The sequence below is a fragment of the Epinephelus fuscoguttatus genome, linkage group LG13, assembly GCF_011397635.1.
Source record: "Epinephelus fuscoguttatus linkage group LG13, E.fuscoguttatus.final_Chr_v1".
Lineage (NCBI taxonomy): Eukaryota > Metazoa > Chordata > Actinopteri > Perciformes > Serranidae > Epinephelus > Epinephelus fuscoguttatus.
In genome coordinates this window covers 30,666,686-30,688,727 of record NC_064764.1, presented here as the reverse complement: position 1 = coordinate 30,688,727, position 22,042 = coordinate 30,666,686, and the positions used below count along the sequence as shown (strand labels likewise).

The following is a 22,042-nucleotide window of genomic DNA, read 5'->3' as shown; positions in this document are numbered from 1 at the left end:
GAGAGAGAGAGAGAGAGAGAGAGAGAAAGTACTTTGTAAAATGTATGATTTATGATTACGTTACAGTTGAAAACTGGGAAGATAAGGGGGCAGAAAATTGAAGATGTTATTGGTTCCACAGCTGAATTCACAGAGAATATATAACACCACATAAGGTGTTATATGGCAGCAGCCAATTAAAACACTAATAAATACATCAATAAATAATGAACGTGGTGGGTGGATGCATGGATCTGCATCTGCAGATTTTCTGTTACTTGCAAAGAAAAGCCATCATTGGTTTGTCATTGAAGCACATCTGAAGTTTTACATTTGGATTTGATTCGATCCAAATTTGCTTTTAAACATTTGACATTTATTCATAATGGAGTTGGCCCGACGAACGCAGAACTGATTTCAGTGCTGTTATTTATTATTTATTAAAATGATGCATCTTGGAAAGTCATTAAACCAAAACCCCTGTTACTTCAATCATGATGGAAAACAGGCTAGTGCCACTGGCATGCATATACAGCTATGACCTTGAAAACAATTAGCCTTTCTCTCCATTATCAAAATTAATTGTAATCACGTCGTCATGCCCCAATCTTTATCTTCGAGGGGGAAAAACTAATTAGCTGTGGTATAACACTTAACTGTCAATCACAGAGGCTGAGACAATATGCTTCCTTCCTCGTGCTCCCTGGAGAGAAAGGCTGGTGTAAGGTGTCCCTAGGAGATACAACCCATGCCACAACCCCCATTCCTTGACTTCTCTACACTGTCTCTAGATTATTGAGGCTTTTAGTAGAGATTAGGCTGTAGAGCCTTACTACGCTGATAAAAAGACAATGGATAAACCCACTTTTGTTTCACTGGATCAGGCTTTTTGTCCTATATTTCGGTGAGTGAAGTTGTAATTAAGGGTGGAACTTAAAGTTCAATTACACTGAAGTCTTCTTTGGCTCATCTGAAGTTGAATGATATCAACCCTGTGTGTTTCACATCAAGGTTGGAGATAGTATTCTCTTTGCCATGTTATATTAAAAGCAAGATGATAAAAGCCATGGTTTGGGAAACCTGGTCTTGCTCAGGTGTGATAAAATGTGAAGCCGATGTGACAGGTATGAGACAAACTGAAACAGAGAGGAAAAGGTAAAATATGCGATTACAGAGTAGAATGATAAATGAGGCAGAGTGGTTGAAAGATTTGCAAGCAGCAGCTCTTTATATTGGCTCTATGATGCAAATGGAAGTTTAGTTGATTCAGAAACTTCAACAGCCTTCAAATTTTACTTAGTTCTCAGTCTCATTGTTTAACATTGTCACCATTTGTCAAGTGAAAAAGAAAAAAGAACATTTATACAAAAAAAGTTCTGGCTTGTGGCTCCTACCAACCCATTTCCCAAATAGAGCATTGATATCAGACTAAAATCTAGATCATGCAAAGTTCAAGTGTTCAGTTCAGTGTACTTTTTGCCACTGTAGTGGCATGTGGGTCTGTTGAATGGTCCTCCATGTTGGTTCAGGCTGAAATATCTCAACAAAGATTAGTTAGATAGACATGCCTTTTGCTCAAACATTCATGGACCCCAGAGAATGAATTGAGAATGAACACCTTTGGTAACCTGCTGACTGTTTTTCTTGAGCCTTTGACAAGTAAAGTTTTTACTTACTCTATGAAATATTACCAATTACTACTGCACAGATTGGCACACAGTTTTTAACAGACACTCATGGCTCCAGGGGATGAATCGTGTTAACTATGGTAACCTGCTGACTATTTTTCTAGCACCACAGGCAGGTCGAAGTTTTTACTTACCCTGTTAAATATCTCAACATATATTGTACGGATTGGCACACAACTTTGAACAGACATTTGTGGTTTCCAGAAGATGAATTGTTATCACTTGGGTGATCCATTGACTTTACCTCTAGTGCCCCTATAAGGCTGGCATGTTGTTTTCAGTGAAATGTCTAAACAACTGTTGGATGGATTACCATAATGTTTAGCCCCGTTTCCACCAAACACTTTCAGTATGGTACCTTTGGAACCAACAGTAACCCTTCAGACATGGTTCCTAGACACTAGCATTTCCACTGCAAACAGTACCCTTAAATGTTGGCGGCGTTGTTGTCACTCACTGCTCCGTCCAGCACTCACTGTATTTCCTCCTTCACCAGTCTGTACCTTGGTGATTGTCCACAGAACAAGGCTGCATGCCGACATTTTCAGAACAAAATAGAACGGGCTGCAGTGAGAGTCTCTCTCCATGGGATATTTGAAAATAGCAGCTTTGTGCATTTAGTCCTTCTCAGGCAAGCTCAGGTTTAGTGTTGCTGGAGCCCACAGGAACAACGTTCTGCGACACTTTTTTTTTTCTGCGAGTGAGGATTGGGATACATGCAGTCCCAGTCAAAATTATTATATATAAATGCTTGAAGATCCACTCACTACTAAAAGTGTACGTCATATAAAAACTGAAGTAATGGCCAAAATTTAAGTTGTGCTGATGGTTTTACATCGTCAACTCATGCAAAGTCAAGTCTAGTTATTTTTTCTCAGGCTCCAGCTGCTGTGAGAGGCAGCAAAACATCCTTTCATTATATAGTTAAGGTTCATTAATAAAACTCTCCACAGTATGAACAGTGGTTACATGAGCCTCAAAACCAGCCACAACTCAGCCCTGAGCAGAGTGACCGTCCTCTATTGACCAATCAACAGACTGCAGTGTTCACAGCTCCACCTTTTAGTACCAGATCTGTGTGCTAGGTACCCCAAACGAGATTGGGATGGTACAGAACGGTTCCATTGGTACCATCCACAGCTTTTCACAGTGGAAACGGAAAAAAAAAGCGTACCGATCTGAACTGAACTGCACTGTACTGCCTGGTGGAAACAGGGCATCTGTCAGGTCCAATTCATCTAATGCTTTAGTTTTGACTTAATACCTGCAAAACTAATGACATTCCCATCAGCCTCAGCTGTACTTTGTGTTTTGTGCCCATTAGCATGCTACCATGCCAAGCTAAGATGCTGAAGATTGCAAATGTTTGGCTGTATCTGCAAAACATGTCAGCATTGTCATTTTAAACATGTTACTATGCAGGCATTGACATTCAGCTTATTGCACCATTGTGCTGTGGACTGTTTTTTTCTTTTTCTATATAATAACTGTTGTTACAATATTAGTACACGGCAATTACTGTATGGTTTTATAGTTGAGAGGATGAATGAAATATTGTGGTTATGGCAACACAGCTGCTGTTAAGGCATGGTTAAGGGAAAATTTGGCCTGTCAGAAACAATGACATCTAAGTCTTTGTGGGGTTACGGCAGCATTCGACAACTACTGAAACCAACACTTTAAGTCACTCTCCTGCCGAGTTAACTCTTGGTCGAGTACGTAAGGTGAATGACATGGCATTTTGGAAGCAGTTGTGATTATAGTGTTTATTAGGAAGTTGTTGCCTTCATGTTTCAGAGGAATTATTGATATTTATGAGGGAGCCAGCTGTCTTGTGAGTTTGAAAGTCTCTGCTGTGATACTGGTTTGTTTGTTTCCGCTGTTAGCTCCTTAGGCCTGCATACTGTATTTAGCAGCTATCACACTGTTTTGGTGGGGGTATGAATCTGTGTGTGTGTGTGATGCCTTCAGCTTCTTTTTGTGGCCACAGATGTTTTATGAAGATGTAGCCAAAGGGTAGATATGTGTGCTTGAGTTTTGTCCAGTGCTTCGGTGTCCAGCAGGTTTTTTTTGTTGTGTGTTCTTCCTCTCATGTGCTGTCCTTGTGCCACAGATGTTCCATGAAGACGCTGCTGGGGGGTGGCAGCTTGTAGCAGTGGACGTCAACAAACCACATGGCCGAGCGCCTGCCTGCCTCCAGGTAAACACACCACATAATTAATATGCTGCTGAAGCTGCTGGTGTAAAGTGTTTCTCTCGCACACATAAACATGCATAATTCATTTCATGTGAAAGGTGACACCTTAACATACAGCATTTTAAACTTACCTGAACTAGAGAAGCAGAGCTGTGTGTGCTACACCTTCTGTTGTTATTTAAATGTCTCTCTTGATGTAGAAACGCTTTGTATTAATAGAGAATCAGTAAACCTCATCCATTTAACAAGTGCCACAGACACACGCAGTATCACCTCATTGTTTTCGCATTTGTCTTTGTCTTCAATGGCCGTGTCAAACGACTAAATGATGGGATTTTAAATGAGGGGAGGCTCATGTTTGATGTGTAGGGCTTCACTAATGATGTTGTTCCGGTGATAGATGAGTTTTAAATGACGTCTACATGATGGACGCCACTGTTGCCTCGTGGTCGGTGTGATCCAAATGGTTTGGGCTTTAAAGATAAGCTGAAAGCAGCGGGCGTCGCCTGCAGCTGGCCCACTGTTGATAGCAGTACGGTGTTAAAGGCTGGGCCCTTGCTGTGCGATACTGCCAATAGAGTCTACGGCTATGAGAGGGAGGATAGCTGTCAACAAACCCTCATGGTGAAAATACTATTCTGAGCTAAGCTTGAAGGAAGCGCACACACACAAACAGAAATGAAAATAGAGAAATGTGGGGTAGAGAAGAAGGGAAGAACGAGAAAAGAAAGAATGTGAAATATGCAGTATTCCCATTAAAGCAACACGTCCCCCAGAGCCTCATCATCAGTTGGAGGAAAGATTTAGATAACCAGAGGGATAAACACGGCTGACTTCCCTCTGAGCCCTGTGCTCCATTACAAGGAACACCCAAAGGCTGCTTCATCTGCCTCATTCACTCAAACTGAAATAGCTAGTACTGTCATCCTGTGCCAACAACAAGACCACGAAGGGTTAACTGACACAGGGAGGCCATGTTTGGACCAACAGCACTGTGTCAAAAAAACCTTCAATTTCAGTGAAACTTCTGTTTTGGAAAAGTGGGGGTCCCAACACAGAGGGCTCCCACAGCACAACGAAGGGCTTAAAGGCAAAAAAGTTTAACCTGGTTTAGGGCTGGGCGATATGGCCTAAAAAAAAAATCTCAGATTTTTTCACTAAAAATCCGATTCACAATTTAAATCAATTTTTTCCCCTCCTAGTTAAAAAAAAATATTTGCGGCCTGGTAGCACATACCTGGGGTCCAAAACTTTCAGCATGTGAATAAACCCTGGCTTTTCCACGGTAGCCTATATATGGGCACCACATCTCTTGCAATATACATGGCAACTGCATCTGTGATCGCTTTCCACCGGACCCCTTTCTTATCATACGGCTGTGTGTACCATTATATTGGATCACAACAGAAGTCATTTAAGGTTACCTTTCCTATAGAACAGGTCTATACCTTGTCCTTTTATTAAACAAACTAAATAGCCTTATGTTACAGGCTGAGCCTGATGTGTGTGTGTGTGTGTGTGTGTGTGTGTGTGTGTGTGTGTGTGGAGCCGTGTGTGTGTAGTTGATGTAGGAGGTATGAGACGTTAGTGCGCGGGGTGTGGTGTGTGATGTCAGATGGATGCGCCCCAGGAAGAAAGTGAGGCATGTGATATATTATTTACATCGAGTAGCCACAGTGAAGAAGCCTATGCAGTTCTGCATTCTGTTTTTGAGTTAGTTCCCTCTATGTAAAAGTCAGACACTGATGAGAGAGGCTGTGCATCATCCCTGCAGTGCTGAAAATAAAGTGCCGTTCTTTAACGCAGACAAAGTCCCATTGTTTATGTGTTGTTGCCACAACGAGCTAACACAAGCTAAAGGAGCTAATGGTCTTCGGAGGTCCCTTTACTACGGTTTGGGGGTCTGCCAGCTTGGTGTTGGTAACACTTATTTATATCTTATTTACACAACGGCATGTCATTTATGTCCCTACATGGTGCGCGTCTAATCTAATCCTCCTCTGCTCGCTGTGTCGCGCACGGCGGAGTTCAGCCCTGATGCGCACACACACACACACACACACACACACAAACACAGACACAGGTGTGCACACAAAAGTGCTGAAGAACTTGTTCCCTTTCTTGAGAATGAGTTCTTCCCCGCTCGCTGCCATGTTGTTTGTGTATCAAGCGCGCGGGGGGAGGGGTGAGCCCACTCTGAACTACTCGGAGCCCAGCGTGGAGCGGCGGTGGCGGATTTTAAATAGAAACTCGATTTTCATTAAAACAAATCGGCCTAAACTACAAATTCGAATTAATCGATAAAATCGATTTATCGCCCAGCCCTAACCTGGCTTAACTTTTGCATCAACACAACAACATCGAGGTATATGTTACATCACAGTTTAAGAGCAGGTTCCTGGTGGATTACTCTGTAATGTAAATTATATAATTCTGCTGTTTACCTTGCAATATCGTGTACGACAAAGATTGCTGCCATGACAACTTTCAAGAATAATATCTGCAAAAATAAACACTATGCTGTGTTTTGGTGCATTTGAACACATGGAGTATGATTCAAACTATAGTTTTTTAGTTTAGTTTAGTGCAGTGGTTCCCAACTGGTCCAGCCATGGGGTCCAGATTTCTCCTTAGTCAGTAGTTTGACATCCGAGTCAAGTCAGTGTCATACTTGCATTTGGCCATTTTGTCAAGCTAGTTTGCTGTCTCTGTTAAGTAGCTGTTTGTTACTCACTCACTCTACAGCAGGAAACGGCACTTCAAAATTAAAGCTCTGTGTCAGAAATTCACTGTACTTTAAGATGAAGTGTTTTTTACAAACTTGACACATTGGCAAGCCACTTGCGGTCCATTCAGAATAGACACACGGCCCAATTTTGGACTGCAACCCACCAGTCGGGAACCATTGGTGTAGTTGATATGACAAATTTTGAATGTAGTAGTAAGAAAGTACAGACATATAAGACACTGTCAGGGATAACACAATAAAGTCCACAAGTTATTTTCATCATGGTCAAGGACGTTTCAGTTGGACAGTTGGACAGTTCTTTCACTTCACAACAAGATGGAGACAGCTGTTCAATGTCCAAAGTCCAAACACACCGCACACACAACCCACCCACAACTAAATATGCCAATAAAACAAACGTAACAATACACACAGGTACATTCTTAAGAAACTTGATTTCAGTATGCAAAATGATCATGACCTTATTTGAGATGCTATCAAGCAGTCTCTGTTTGAACATTTTCATAAAGGCTTGTGGGTTCTGGAGCTCCTTCATTGCAAGAGGCAGTTTGTTCCACTCTGTAGCACCAGCATAGATAAAAGAAATTTTACCCATCATGGTTTTGAATTTGTAAAAGTTTAGGTTTGCCACTGTCGCTCTGGTGTTGTGACAAACTTCTTCTAACTAATAAAAGTAATTGTCAAGGTAACTAAGGGCACTGCAATTTAAAATCCTATGGACTCTATTAACTCAGGCATGACGTGCTCTATCCTCAACTGAGAGCCATTAGAACTGAAATAACTGAGACCTGCCCACATGACTGCTATTATCCAGCTCAAGCACTACTCTCACCAAATTGTTTTGTGCCACTTGAAGTTTCTGTTTCAAGGCTTTATTAAAGCTCTAATACAATGAACTAACACCATAGTCCAAGTGACAATGGAATAAGCAAGAGGACAAGTTTTAGGGATTCCCTATCCAGTAATCTAGCCATCTAGCTCTGGTATTTACTTTACCTTACCTAAAATCTTACCTAAAAGGCCATGGACGCTCCCCCTAAGTTACCATCAAGAATACAGCCCAGGTAGCTAACAAAAGCTTTAATGTAAAGATTCCCCCTCTGTCTTAATTTCAAATCCGTATTCCTTGTTTAAGCTACTGCCGCCCAAAGCTTATTGCATTTTCACAACCAATGCAATAAGCTTTGCGCGGCAGTAGCTCAGTCCATAGGGGCTTAGCTTTGGAACTGGGGGGGTTTCTGGTCAAGTCCCTATACTGTTCCAACGGCCCCGCAACCTATGGTCATCCAAAGCCATCACTACGGCCATCAAGCTACGCCTGTATATGTCAGTGGTCATTCCAACAGCGACCTACACCTGCGAGACGTGGATGAGGACAGCTAGCATTACCAACATGTTGGATGTCTTCCACCGACGATGCCCCAGAACCATCTTGAGGATCTCATGGCGAGACCACATCACCAACGATGAGGTGATGAGAAGGGCAGGGGTGGCGCTACTGTCTGACATGGTCTCTGACAGGAGAAGAAGAATGGCTGGACACGTACTCCGACTGCCAAGAGAGAGACCAGCGAGTTTGGCAATGGACTGTGTGCCTGAGGGCGGCAAGAGGAAGAGAGGGAGGCCAAAGAAGACGTGGAGACTGGCGTTTAAGGAAGACCTAAGCGAGATGGGTGTCAGCTGGCATGGTGCAAGGAGGGTCGCCAGGGACCGGAGCAAATGGAAGGGACTCGTCGCCCAGTGTTCCAATAGGAACAGGAGGAACTAAGTCTAAGCAAGTCCCTATACAGACAAAGTATGGAGCATAGGCTGTTGGCTAGAGAGGTGCCAGTTTGCCTCCTGGGCACTGCCAAGGTGCCCTGGAGCACGGCATTGGCATCCAACCCCCAACTGCTCAGGGTGCCTGTCCAAGGCAGCCCCCTTGATCTGACGTCTGTCCATTTAATGCATGTATAGGTCCTGTTTGGGTATATGTGTATATCTTCCTTTTCTTCTTCTTCTTAACCTAGGCTTTGAACCATAGACTCAGTCTTGCCCAGGTGTAGTAGAATCTTTTGCCTGATAGCTGGTTCTTTAGTCTCTATCTAATCAACTAGTATTTCCTGTATTCTACCTTTACCTTTATGGGTACTTCTCACTACTACCTGTAGCAATACACCCACGCCAATGCAGACTCTTGCATTATTTTAACACAGTGCTATTTTAAGTCTGAACATCACTTTAGGATGCAGACTATGTGGGACCGACGTCCTGTGAGACAGAGCGAGTTGCACAGTGTTTTAGTGGGTCAGAGTGCAGAACAACTCACACCTCCATCACATGGAGTGTTTCAGCTCTGGGCAATGGCCCAGAAATTGTGATCGATGTCTCCTGTCAAAGCGAGCCTGACACATAAAAAGCACCATAGAAAGAGAGAAATATAGAAGGGGATAATTATATTATCATCAGTTCCTCATATTAATATCAGGGGAGTATATTTAATAGTAGGACCGGTGTTACACAAGACCTTTATGGCAATACATTGCCAGTGATACAAGGTTACAGAGTGGGAGAGAGGTAAATGAAAAAACAGAGTAACGAATGAGGCAGAGGTTAAAGGATTTCTCAGTGGATACGTTTACATGCACTCTAACATTTTACTGTTATTCTTTGACTATATTCTAAATTTGATGTGGGTCATGTACACATATTCCATCAGGATACTCCAAATTAGGCCTTTATCTGAATGTAGCATTTTCCCTAAAGACGTGGGAAATGCTGATATTACTCAGGTTTTTATAGCATTCGTTGGATGTGTATAAGGTGCATCCTGTTGGGGTTTTTGCCACAGTTTTATGATACACGACATCTTGCCTGTTTATGGTCAGCTTTATGCATTGTCATGGTTATGTTGTATACAAACTGAATAGCCCACAGTTTATAAGCTGTAAAGTGTAGAGATGCATGTCCAAAAGACAAGCCCACATTTCTGGTTAGAAGAAGAAACAGACCTACCTTTAAAAAATATGAAAGACTTGGAGATCAACAGGATTTTGGAGGTGTAAATTTCGTAACGCTGACCTTTACAAGAAGATAATTAAAGGAATAAAAGAAGAAGGCTGTGTTTCCATGGTCAAACAAGTCTGGAAAACTGTAGACAAATCCTGGCACAAGCAACATCCATTCCATTTTTCTTCATTTTGATGGGATAAACGACATGTTAGGGCTTGTTAATCACAGTATGCATGGCTGCATGTAAACCGAAATATTTGTGGAATATTAATTTTCATTAGCCATGTCAACAGCTTAGCAGGAATGTCGCCTTTTTCAGAATAAGGGCAAAAAAGTGAATATTTTGTGCATGTAGATGTAGTCAGTGTTAGAGGAAAGCAGTTGTAGTAGCCACATTCATTCACTATGGCTCTAGACAGCCTGTATTTGTCAGACATGCAGTCAAGCACCTTCATCCTGAAAACCATAGTTGTGTGAAGACATTGATAGCAATGTTCTGCTAGTAGTGGAAGGTTTCACAAGCCACAAATCTATTTTTTTTCTCTACTGATACAATATTTATGTAGATGATACCATAACTTACATAATATACGTTATTGATGTTCTTAGTCCACCACAGTAGCCCACTAAGATCCTCCTTAAAAAGTGCCTGCATTGATTTATATGACATCCAAAGGAATTAGCACAATGCCTGATATATAAGGGATCTCGCAATTTCCAATTTTTTACTCTGTTTTTCATCTGCTATGTAGTGCCACTTCACAAGTGCAGCCTTGAACCCACCTTTTTAAACCCAACTTCTTTCATCCATTACAAGTGGGTTTCTTTTGTAAATTTAAATTGATATTCCACACAAAGTCTGTTCTTGTAGAGTTCATTTTATTCCGGTGTAGAGTACAGTACTCACCCTCTTGAGGCTTTAAACGTTGCTGTGCTAAGTTGAAAGTTCCCCTCTTCACAGATAATGTGATCATCTTGCATTCATGTGTTTAACAGTGAATTCCAAAGAAAAGTTTTCATGACTGAAAACCTTGCATACATTACCTGGTTTGTTAATATGTGCTTACCTTTGTTGTGAGTGTTCACTATAAGCAGGAGGAGCATCTTAACGCATGAGCTACAAATAGGAGCAGTGAGTATTGTGATATATTTGATTAATATGGTAAGAATGTGAGTATTTGCAACAGAATGAACGGACAGATGGACAGTGAAGTACCAGATTGTGCTACAAAAAGTTTCCATGATGGTTTAAATATTTTCTCATCATTGAAAATAATTGGAATCCACACTTATATTCAACCTGACCACAAGAGCTGGTCTTCGTTAAGGATGATGTGACTTATTAACAACCACTTTTCAAGTTTACAGATGATTAGGCTCTAAAATCCAGATTATGGTGAAAAATGTCACTTCAAAGTACCGTTGTTATTTAAATTTCTGCCTACTAGAGCATTCAAAATGTCAAGCATAAAAGAAAATAACAATCAAGTTGTGTAAAAGTTGAATAGTACTGAGATTGACTTTGACATGCATCATGCCCCGCTTAAATTCAAAAATCACCCATTGTTTTCAGTTGCCAGTCACAAGCTGACAGCGTTTTGTAGCATGTCAAGCCATTTAACCATTCCGGGATTGTTTTGGTTTTCTGATGGTGTCAGGAGACCGCAAGATCTAACCCAGCTGTTCAAACCAAACAACAAAGGTCTCTTTACAGAGAGGATATGCCTGCTGTGCTCCAGGTGTGTGTGACAAAGATTGGTCACACTAATATAACTACAACAAAGGCGAGTTAATAGCAAATTCCTGGTGGATAAACATTGATGAAATATGGTAACCAATTTTTCTCGTCAAGCAACAAAGCTATTTAACTAACAGCCATGATAGAAGTAATCAATATGCATGCTGCGCAGGGTGCAGGACGAGGATGAAGACAAAGACACAAAGATGGATAATACTGATAGACAGTTAAATAGTGGACAGCCTACATGGGTTATCGGAAAAATTTATGAAAATCGAGGTCAAGAAATTAGTGCTGGGAAGTGGTATTCTAAAACTGGCGCTGGATTCACTTGAAGAAAAAATACAGACAATCAGCCAGAGCTGGGTGATATGGAGAAAATCAAATATCACCAAATACCTCAATATTGATGATGAAGAAAACTGCATTGCATCTAGGTGCCTCCGTGTCACTTACGTCTGCTAGGTGGGATGATGGGTGTGGTGGGATGCACTATTAAGAGGGTAGAACCTAGAATGAAGTTTTAATAAGTTGCTGACATGAGAAATGGAGCATTTTTAAGCAATAAAGCACAGCTCAGACCAAAGATTCGTGATGAGATGAAACCATTTTAGAACCTTGCAGAGAAGAGTTGCAGCAGTGTGAATTGGCCGGTCTGGGCTCGACTCAAGTTGGCTGATGTTGTCACCTGCAACTCATGTGATCAAATCGCCAGCAGCTGAATACAGTCTATCTGATGCTGGTTTTGTTTCTAGTTGTCGCTGTTTCATCACTACTACAAATACAGCTGTAGCCAGTATCTCACTGTCACTATCCTCATTCATATTTTAAGAAGCTACAGATTATATTCAGCCACAAAATAAGCCTGAAAAGTTGGAAATCGGAACGGAGATACACAGACTTGTTACATAGAGATGATACACCGTCTCATCTAGTTGCAGTGGTGTGAACCAGCAGGTTTTGAGAACATTGCTTAATGGCGCATTACAAGTAGTTGCCTGTTTTAAAGCATCTCATCGTGAATCTTTGATCTGAACTGTGGGATCCTGACACTCAGTGCTGTGAGCAGCAAGCATTTTGCTAATTTGGCTACAGATAAACTAGAGGTCATTACATATCAGTATATTTCACTGGTGGCCATTAAGTGGATCATTTCTCCAAGATAAGCAAAGTGAGGAGAAGTAACACTGAGACACACCGACAACACTGAGTTTGTCTGTAATTTTTTCTTCTCTGGTAGACGTAAGGTGCTAAAATGATCCCTTGACATGCTGAAATCTACTGTTTTATCTAGCTAAAAGCATTTTGGGTGGCTACGATTTAGGGGTAGAGCAGACTGTCCACTAATCAGAAGATTGGGGGTTTGATCCCCGGCTCCTTTAGCTATCATGTCAAGGTGTCCTTGGGCAAGATACTGAACTCAAAATTGCTCCTGATGGCTGTTCAATTGGTGTGTGAGTGTGTGTGAATGGTTACTGAGTAGCATGTGGCACCTTGTAGCCTTGTGAATGAATGACATATAGTGTTGAAGCCCTTTGAGTGTTTGGAAGACTAGAAAAACGCTATACAAGTGCAGTCCATTTACCATTTACCATTTCAGCCCTTGGTTGCATATTGTGGCGCCGATTGTTTCCCCCTCTGGTAGGTGAGGTTTTCAGAGTGTGACTAATTGCGCTCTGTCTCAGTACCAGAAATTATTGGATTGCTTGGATACAAGCAAAAGGACATGGTCCATGGGCAGTGGAGAATAAGGTGGCTTTACAATTCGCGCATTAAAACAGCTGGATGGAAACAGTGTACCACAGGGACTCTGTTTGTGTGTGAGCATTAGAAGATAATGCTGTGGAGAGTTGTGTGCTCCCGTGTCTCTATGTATGTATGTAGGTTTAGCACAGAATTGGTCCTGTTGTTATTTTTTCAGCAATTTCTGTCCTTTGATGTTTATATAGAAGGTGTGGGAAGGCATGTCACAGCACATTGGTATCATTTTCAATAAATGATGGATATCCCTGCTCTCTTTCTTGCCAAACACCTTATTTCATTGCTTTTTCACCCATATCAGAAGGGAGCAGTGCTCGCTGAGTAGACAGGTAGAGTGAAGGCAGGCAGTGCAGATCCAGCCTGCAGGGCCATCTGCGAGTGCTGAGGAAGTGAAGTGTGAGTTTCTGTTCTGCTCTGCCTGGCTCCAGAGTAATTGGCCGTCAAATGATTAAAATGTTTCAGGGCTGGCAGGTGGGCGCTATCTACAGACAGGCGGCCTGTGTGTGTCGTCCTGTTTGTGTGCTGCTAACCTCACTCGTACCTGTCGGACTGTCTTTTAAACCATCTGTACGTATCCAGTCAGACCCCCGTGCTTCTGAGTGTCAGCCCATCGATCTGCCTGTTGACGTCTGTCCATTTGTGCATGTGTGTGGGTGTCAGTCTGGTCTGTCTGGGTGCAACGGGCTGCAGCAGTTGGAGATAACACGTAATTGATTAACCACCTGCTCCTTTTGGAGACAGAGAGGAGAAGGCAGCTTCCCCTCCTGAGGGGCTACAAACCAACATAGCCCTCAAAACAGGCAGCGTTGCATTCTGACAGTTGTTTTTTAATGTTTATGAATGTTTTATGAATGTGATAATCTTCAGCATAGTCCTAATTTTGATCCGTCATCCTGAGCCATAATTGTTGTGGTGTTTTTTTGTTGTTGTTTTATTTTAAAGCCAATATTGGCTGATACTGATGACGTGCCGATATTATCATGCATGGCTACTAGCAGTATCTTCATAACTGCTGCCAATAGCATCATTGCCATAGGCACTACCAGGATGTGACACGTGAAATTAAGTCCAGCTAATAAAGTCATTACATTTGGAATCAATGTTGTGCTCTATTGGAATTCTATAACGATAAACCCAGCCCTTGAGCAGCTTCCAACCCATTACTTTCAGTGTAGATGCATGTCATGCGTGCTCACAACCCAAAGCAGCGCTGTAGCGGCGCGCATTCGGTACAACGCGCATGTTTTTTTGGTCCGGCAACGAAAAAAGGACCTGCCTCTCCCTCCGGTTTTGTGTCAGATCCCAGTTCCTCCTCGGGCTGTGTCTCTCCTACTGTTTCCCACGGAGCTCTGCCTCGTTTGAAAGACGAAGGAAGCTCGTATGTGGAAAGACCTCCGACATGTAGAATGTGTATTACAGAAGAGAAACACACATTTCACGACAGCTGACTTGTATCATCAGAACAGACATGTCCTGTGATTTTCAGCCTCCTTTCATATTTAATAGAGGGGGGACAATACCTGACAGTAATATTCTCAGCTGTCAGGATGTGCCTGCTGTAAAGGGTAACTATAATCATAGAAGGCTGAAAATCACATGACATGTCTGTCCTGATTGATGAGGGGGCCTCCTTTCATATTTAATAGAGGGGGGAACCATATCTAAAAGTACAGCTGTCACGATGCCCCCCGCCACAGGCCTTTGGCCCCTTGGTCTCGAAAAAACCAAGGGAAAACCCTGTTAGCTGTGTCAACAAGAGGAAACCAATAAAAAAGCAATAAGCTCATTAATTAAAACACTTTATACACCCACACATCAGTGTAAAAATGATACCTTGCAGTCAATTTATTTACCAAGTTTTGATCTTGGTATAAATTGACTGCAACGTATCATTTTTACACTTCAGTTCTTCTACAGATTAAACAAATGAGATGTAACGTGGTAATTAGACAGCATCAGCGGTGCTGGTAGGTGGATTTTGTTACCTTTGGACAAAGTCAGGCAAGCTGTTTTCTTCTGTTTCCAGCCTCTTTGCTAAGCTAAGATAAGCTAACCATTTCCTGGCTCTAGTTTCATGTTTAATAGACAAATAGAAATGTAGTATCATCCTTCTCATCTAACTCTGGGCAAGAAAGCGAACACACTAACTTCCCAAAAATGTTAAACTACCGCATTAAAGCAAAGATTCAATTTTACTTCCTGAAATATTACATCAAATGTAAAATTCTAGATGTATATTTTCACACATATTCCCCAGCACAATTTTATGTTCAGATACTTTAGAGTTAGAGTTTGAAATTAAGGTCTGAACATATGGATGTGCCATATGCCTTTATAATAGTGACCTGCTGCATGTGCCAGTTGGAGTTAAACAGGTGAACTTAGTTTAGTTCCTTATTGCTTTCCTGAGTCTCTCAGTTTTGCTCTTGTGGTAGCCGTACAGACCAGCGGAGGTTAATGAAGCATCATGATTCTTTCCCTACAGACCTGGTCTGCTAATTAGCCTCTGGTGCTCCACAATACTATAATTACACTGCAAACTGGAGCTTTGGCTGCTATAAGCAAAAAAATGAAGGGTGACACTCTATACAGGTGTACCCAGGTGGATTATAAAGAGTCCTTAAAATGCAACATAGAGTAAATCTATATAAATATCAAGAAACAAAGGAATTTCTGTATGAGAGTGATGAAAACAGCTTTAAAATGACCACTAAGGAAGGGTATACAAGTTTGATAAATGTGAACTATTTGGAGTAATCCAGGAGGATCATGTGATTAATTCAGCATTGCCTCTTTGGAGATGAGTAGCTGATGCTAGTACTCCCGCTTCTTGTCTCAGTCCCCTGTCCACAGAGCTAAATACAGAGTAATGGATAGCCCAGAAGCTCACTGGGGGGTACTGAGGTCCAATGAAAGGAAAACCTTTTTGACCTCTCCTTCCTTAAGCCAGAGGTTATTGATTCTCTGGAGCCCTCGTTTTCCCCCTGCCACCGATCTTTGCCCTCTGGATCTTCCCAGTGACACCGCTTGTATCATTTCAAGCTCACACACTCGTACACACAACGTGTCAAGGTCAAGGTCAGTTTGTCTGTGTGTGAGAAGAAGGAGGGCACATAGGAAAGGGAAAAATAAAGGTGCTTCAGAGAGTAATCACAGTAAGAATATTGCTATAGATGGCAAAAGTGAAAAACAAAGACCTGCATGAGGAAAGTGAACGAGATTTTACCAGTGCTGTGAGATCACCTCTTTTGGATAGACTGAATCAGACTGTTTGTTTTGTCTAGACTGCTATCAGATGGATGCACATACAGTGATATATGCTGAAATGAAATAAAGCAAAACTCTATAAGGAATAGCCAGACAAGAAGTGGACACAGGAAATGGACGTAGGTGGCAAAGCACAGCAGATATTATTAAGAGTTGGAGGGCGCAGACATGCAGACCATCATGTTTTATTAAGACCTGTTTTCCAGCCAGAGATATGAGTCAGCCTGCTCTTGTCAGGACCGTAATAAGCCAAGGGGCTCCCACTTCGCTAGATCCCCAACCCAGCAGGATTTTACACACCCACTCCTTTAGCCCAAAGTTTTAGATTAAAATATCTGTGCAGATAACACACTTAGCCACAAGTTAAAGAGATACTTTGTCCATTTTCAACCAGCTTTGTATCATAACAACGTGGGTAGTACGTGTAAATGAACTATGGTAAACTTGCCTCTATCTTACCAGCGCTCAGATCTCCCTGCTCATTTTTTGCTTGCTCTAGGGCTGATGCTCGAATTCCAGATTGTACCTCTGCATTTTGGTATGCCTGCTACCAAAAACACAAAGTATAGAAACGATCAAGAAACTCAGACCAAATTCAGATCAAACTGTAAAACTAGACAGTGCTGATCAAATATGAACCAAGGGAGCATGCACTGTTGAGCTGTAAGGCTGAATCCAAATGTTTACCCTCTTGACTTGCAGTCTGAACCCTCGCGGACTTCAGTCATACGTCCTGTGACGAGTTCACCATCATCACGTAAAGTCTGCGAGGGCAGAGACTGCAAGCCACTGATGGACAGCCCTTGAGACTAGTTTACTCGTAGCCATGGAAACTTGTGAATGGCAGTTATTATCATTGTAATTGCTGTCATATTCTGTCTGCTCATCTGTCCCTGCAGATGATAAGATGTAAGTCTCATGTATAGGCTTGTTTTGCAAGTGAACAAAATACATATCTGTATAACGTACAGACTGCAGACATTCAAATACAGAGATGGTTGTGAATAAGGACCAAGCTATGACTAAATAAAAAAGGAAAGCCAAATAGTTACAGAAGATCTTCTTTTGCTGTTTTTGGCCACTTTTCTTGCCTGAATATTTGGCATTACCATTCTGCAGAAAGTCCGCTTGAGGCCCCCTTGAGCACTGGATGAACTGTGGTTTTGGACAGCCCTAAGCGCTCTCAGACTTCCTGGGTACACACAAGGTCAGCGAGTCTGCAAGTGCAGTGAAGTCCAGACATTTGGATTCGGCCTAATACAAGAATTTGTGAACAGGAAGTGGGCACCATACTGTTTCCTCCTGCTGTTAAAATCGCTGAAAAAACTGAGATCAAATGGTAAAAGCGGTAAGTAGTGTTGATCAAATATGAAGCAAGATTCTGTTACGTTGTTGCCTGTTCTTGGCCTTATATGTTTTCAAAAGCATATTTTAGCTTACTGTTTAACTGTAATACAAGATTGCTTTTTTATCTGCCATCCACCATATTGTTTCCTGTGTAAAAACAGCTAAAGCCTAGTTCACATTACACGATTTTCACCGCGATTTTGACGTTGCAGAGGATTTTGAGAGCCACCTTGAGTCAGAGGTGAGTCGGCAGATAGTCTGCTACGACGAGTCCTCGTGTGTGAAAAAGCCCACGGGCAAATCAATCAATATCCACATTGAAAATATTAGCGCCGGGGAACTTCATAATACGTACATAATACGTCACCGCGTCATCTGGGGCTCTGTCGGCAGGGGCTCAGTGGAGAAATCTTGTGGTGTGCACACACAGGTCGTAACACAGTTGGCGAGACTCAATCAACTCAGCTCAACTCAGCGCTTTGAGACCATCACGAGACCATCTTTTCAGCAGTGAAATACTTATCTGTGCTGTTCATGGGTTTGACATCAGACTTTTAAATTTCAATACCTGTTCAACATATTTTCATTTGTTCGGTTGTATACCACACTGAAGAAAAGAAAAGAGCCTTGACAGAACTCTGAGTATCAACACTTGTTAATTCATTGTCAACAAATGTCAGTGAAGAGACTGAAGAGATAAGTCAAGTGAAGCAGCCTGTAATCCCACTCAGTTTCTTCTTAATCTCAGTAAACAGGAGAGAGAAAACTGTAGCAGGAGACGGTGCCAGAACATGGCCCAGCCTGTTGGTGACAATTCCTGTGTGAACACTGTTATATCCTGCCAGCTATGTGCACATGTGCTACACTCGTCTCATATACCAGTGGAAAGAGCATTTGTCCTCCTTGGCAGTCTGAGTGAACAGACGGAGCACGAGGAAGCAGTCCTTGGTCTGTCAGTCTGCCTCTCTGTCGCAGTTGGGTTACAGTTGCAGCCAGTGGACAGGCTCCAGGTATCATGCATATGTACCCCACCTCCTCCAGGTGATTACTATGCGTATTGACAGCGGATCATGTTGGCACACCTCTTATGAGCGCAGCTGAAATGTTGTCTCACCTTTTGTGTGAGATTGCAGTTTATGTCACACTGACCAGGCAGCCTTTAGACGGCGAGGCTTTGCTGCACTGTTTAAATTGACTGGGCATAAATTGGGTGATAAAAAACACAAGTACCCAGACAAGGAGCCAGAAGGCTTGATGAAAAAAGAAATGTGTGGTGTTTATTTCTTCTCATTTTTAATGTTGTTTTTCATTTTTTACTGCGGGAAAGCACACCCAGCGTGCACTGTTTCCCCAAATACCAATTTACATGCCACTTGAAATGATGTCTTTTTATCTACAACACTATTTGCATACATAATTTCTATCATGTACACTCTGTTGCAGTCAAGCAAATAAGCTGAGTACATGCTGTATTTTTGCAGAATGCACTCTGTCATGAATTAAGCTTTGCTTTGCTATCAGACAGAATGATGTGTTTCCTGGCTAAATGCCAAAGCTTCAACTTAATGTGTGGCTTCTGCTTTCAAAACTCGACTTCACAATGTCTGTGCGTGTGTGCGTGCGTGCTTGTGACCGTGCATGGCGAGCACCTGGTGTTTCAAAGACCCAGCTAGAGGCATCACAAATAAATAGCATCCATCAAACACGTGTGAAAGGATTTCAGAGACACACAAGCTAAGAAACATCAAACAGCAGGGGAGAGCCATCTTGTCCCACAATTGATGCTGTTAAATTGATTCTGACATCTTGAGGCCGTATATGGAGTGCCAGTGCCATCAGCTGCATTGGGCGAACTAGGCCATTTTGCCTTGGGAACGACATGGAGGGTGTTATCTGGTGGAGTGCACCAACATCTTCAGCCAATTTGGAGGGGAAAAAAGGAGGGGGATGTGAGGGAAAGATTAAAAGGTGATTTTGTGGCAGGACTGGATGGGCTGACTGTATCTCCCTATGACAGAGGTTACAAATGCACACTGCTCTCCAGCTCGCTCTCCAGCTTTTCTTAGCAGTGTGATTCCCAAAAGCTGACAGAGAGTATGGGCAAAGTCAAGACCTTGAGAAAATCAGCCGTTTCATACGCGCAAGCATGTACTTTCTGTTCTCTGTCAGTTTGCCTCTATCTCTCCCGCTCCCTCCCTCACACACACATACACACGCTATCACACACACACAACTCCGTTCAGCCAAAACACCCATGGGGGAGAGCGTCTGGTTGCTGGAAATGTCAAACTGCTTTGTCACGTCCAATCTCAGTCAGGGAGCCTAACCACTCTGTGTGTAGAGTGAGCATGTGTGCATGTTCTGCAGAAACAGTCAAACCAAAGGCTAGCGGCTCTGTTGGTCCGGGCTATCAGTCGAGTTAAAAGAATGGCAAGAAATCACATTTGAAGCTAAACTTTTTCTGGAATTATGTGTTCAGTAACAAGCTAATGATCTAAGATAATGAGACAAGACAAGAGCAAAAATTACAATTGTCAGACAAAGTTAATAGACAAAAAAATCTTTCTGGGTGTTTAGAAGCGATTGTAGAAAAATGTTACAGATTTGGCCAGCCTATAAGTTTCACAGCTGTGTATACGACTGTTGTATTGTTGATTGCATTATCTTAAATAGCAACTAAATCTTGTTTTTGCTAACTTCCAGTGGTTTAACTTCTCACCTTCCTGAAGTAGTGTAGGTGTTTACTGCAGGGTATTTCAGTGCACCGTGACATCACTATTGGGTGTGATTACAGGTCCAACACAGCACACTACTGACCACATACAACCACATACCACCAGATGGGTGTAAAGAAGTGAAACAGACCATTAACTTTTAACCGGAGAGGGCAGTAAAACAGTGCTTTTCCCAGAGTTTTATTAATTAAAGGAGGACCCTATCTTTAAGGCTGAGCCCAACCACCCCACGGAGTAAACTCATTTTAGCTGCTTGTTTTCACAGTCTCATTGTTTTGGTCACTACCCAGACCTCTTGACATCCGGAGGGAGCTTGGAGTAGAGCTGCTGCTCCTTCAGGTCGAAAAGGGGTCAGCTGAGGTGGTTCGGGCATCTGATCAGGATGCCTCCTGGGTGCCTCTCGGTAGAGGTGTTCCGGGCATGTCCCACTGGTAGGAGGCCCCGGGGCAGACCCAGAACATGCTGGAGGGATTGCATATCCCATCTGGCCTGGGAACACCTTGGTGTCACCCTGTAGGAGCTGGAAAGTGTTGCTGGGGAGAGGGATGTCAGGGGTGCTTTGCTTGGCCTGCTGCCCTTGTGACCTGGCCTCAGATAAGCGGATGAAAATGGATGGATGGATGGATGGATGGATGAATGAAAGAAGAACCCTAATTTTAACCTTGACCAAAACCTGCTGTAAATCTAATGTTAACAGAGCCCACAGGAACAGCACCAGGCTTTGAAGCCAATTGTACATAGTGGCCAAACATGGAAGTACAACTTCAAGATCTGTCACACAATGCCACTGGGCCTTAACAGACTTTTTCCCATAGACTTTCACCATGAAAGAGGCATCTGTAAATCAGGGGATACATTTTTTTGATAGCATTTCTAAAGTCTTGAATAGTGGCACAGTTGAATAATTTTTATCCCCATTCAAATTAGTGGAGGGCTAAATTGGAAGTTAGCCACTCGGCCTGTGCAGTCTCTAGTGCTCTTACTTTATGGGCGCCAGGATGCGGAAGATCCAGGTATATTCATACCGCTTTTTTGGCTTCATGCCCCACTAAGCAGCTTTTAAAGAAATGAGTCGGACCCCGCCTCCAACACTGTATCCAGTTCTCGTCATACATCCATTATGTTAACACCAAGAAACCTTTACCATCAAAGAGCTCTTTAAAGAAGTGACCGAGAACTCACTTTAACAAGGTACTTTCTTTCAAGGTCTTACACAAACAAGTCCTTAAATCTTAACCACAAAACAGGTCGATTGGCATTACCCTCCAAAATAATCCTAATAAGTGTTTTCATATCTGGTGCCCCTGTTGGCAAGATGACATTGTTTGACAATGCCTTCCAAAACATTTACGAAGGACCAACTGCACTCTTTCAAATGGCCAGCAGGGGGCAACTCTACTGGCTGGAAAAAGAAGTCCGACTGCATACAGGTCTATCAGAAAATGACTTCTTCTCCCTTGATTTATTACCTTTATTGTTTTAAAGGCTTGTTTCAAGTCATCTTCAAAGCGACATGATGTTCATTTTGTAAATTATGGTTCCTCTCATTTTAAATAAAATAGATAATAAAGCAGGGTGTGATTTAGGGCG

General features: G+C 42.3%; 1 protein-coding gene across 4 annotated transcripts in view; it reads left to right on the top strand.

Moving 5' to 3' along the window:
• Nucleotides 1–22,042, top strand: part of nalcn (sodium leak channel, non-selective) — a 110,569-nt gene that overhangs the window by 24,571 nt on the left and 63,956 nt on the right. For all 4 annotated transcript variants that reach the window (XM_049593575.1, XM_049593573.1, XM_049593574.1 and 1 more), the window contains one exon: nucleotides 3,781–3,867. In XM_049593575.1, coding sequence (XP_049449532.1) covers nucleotides 3,781–3,867 — 87 coding nt within the window. The remainder of the gene's footprint in view (nucleotides 1–3,780; nucleotides 3,868–22,042) is intronic.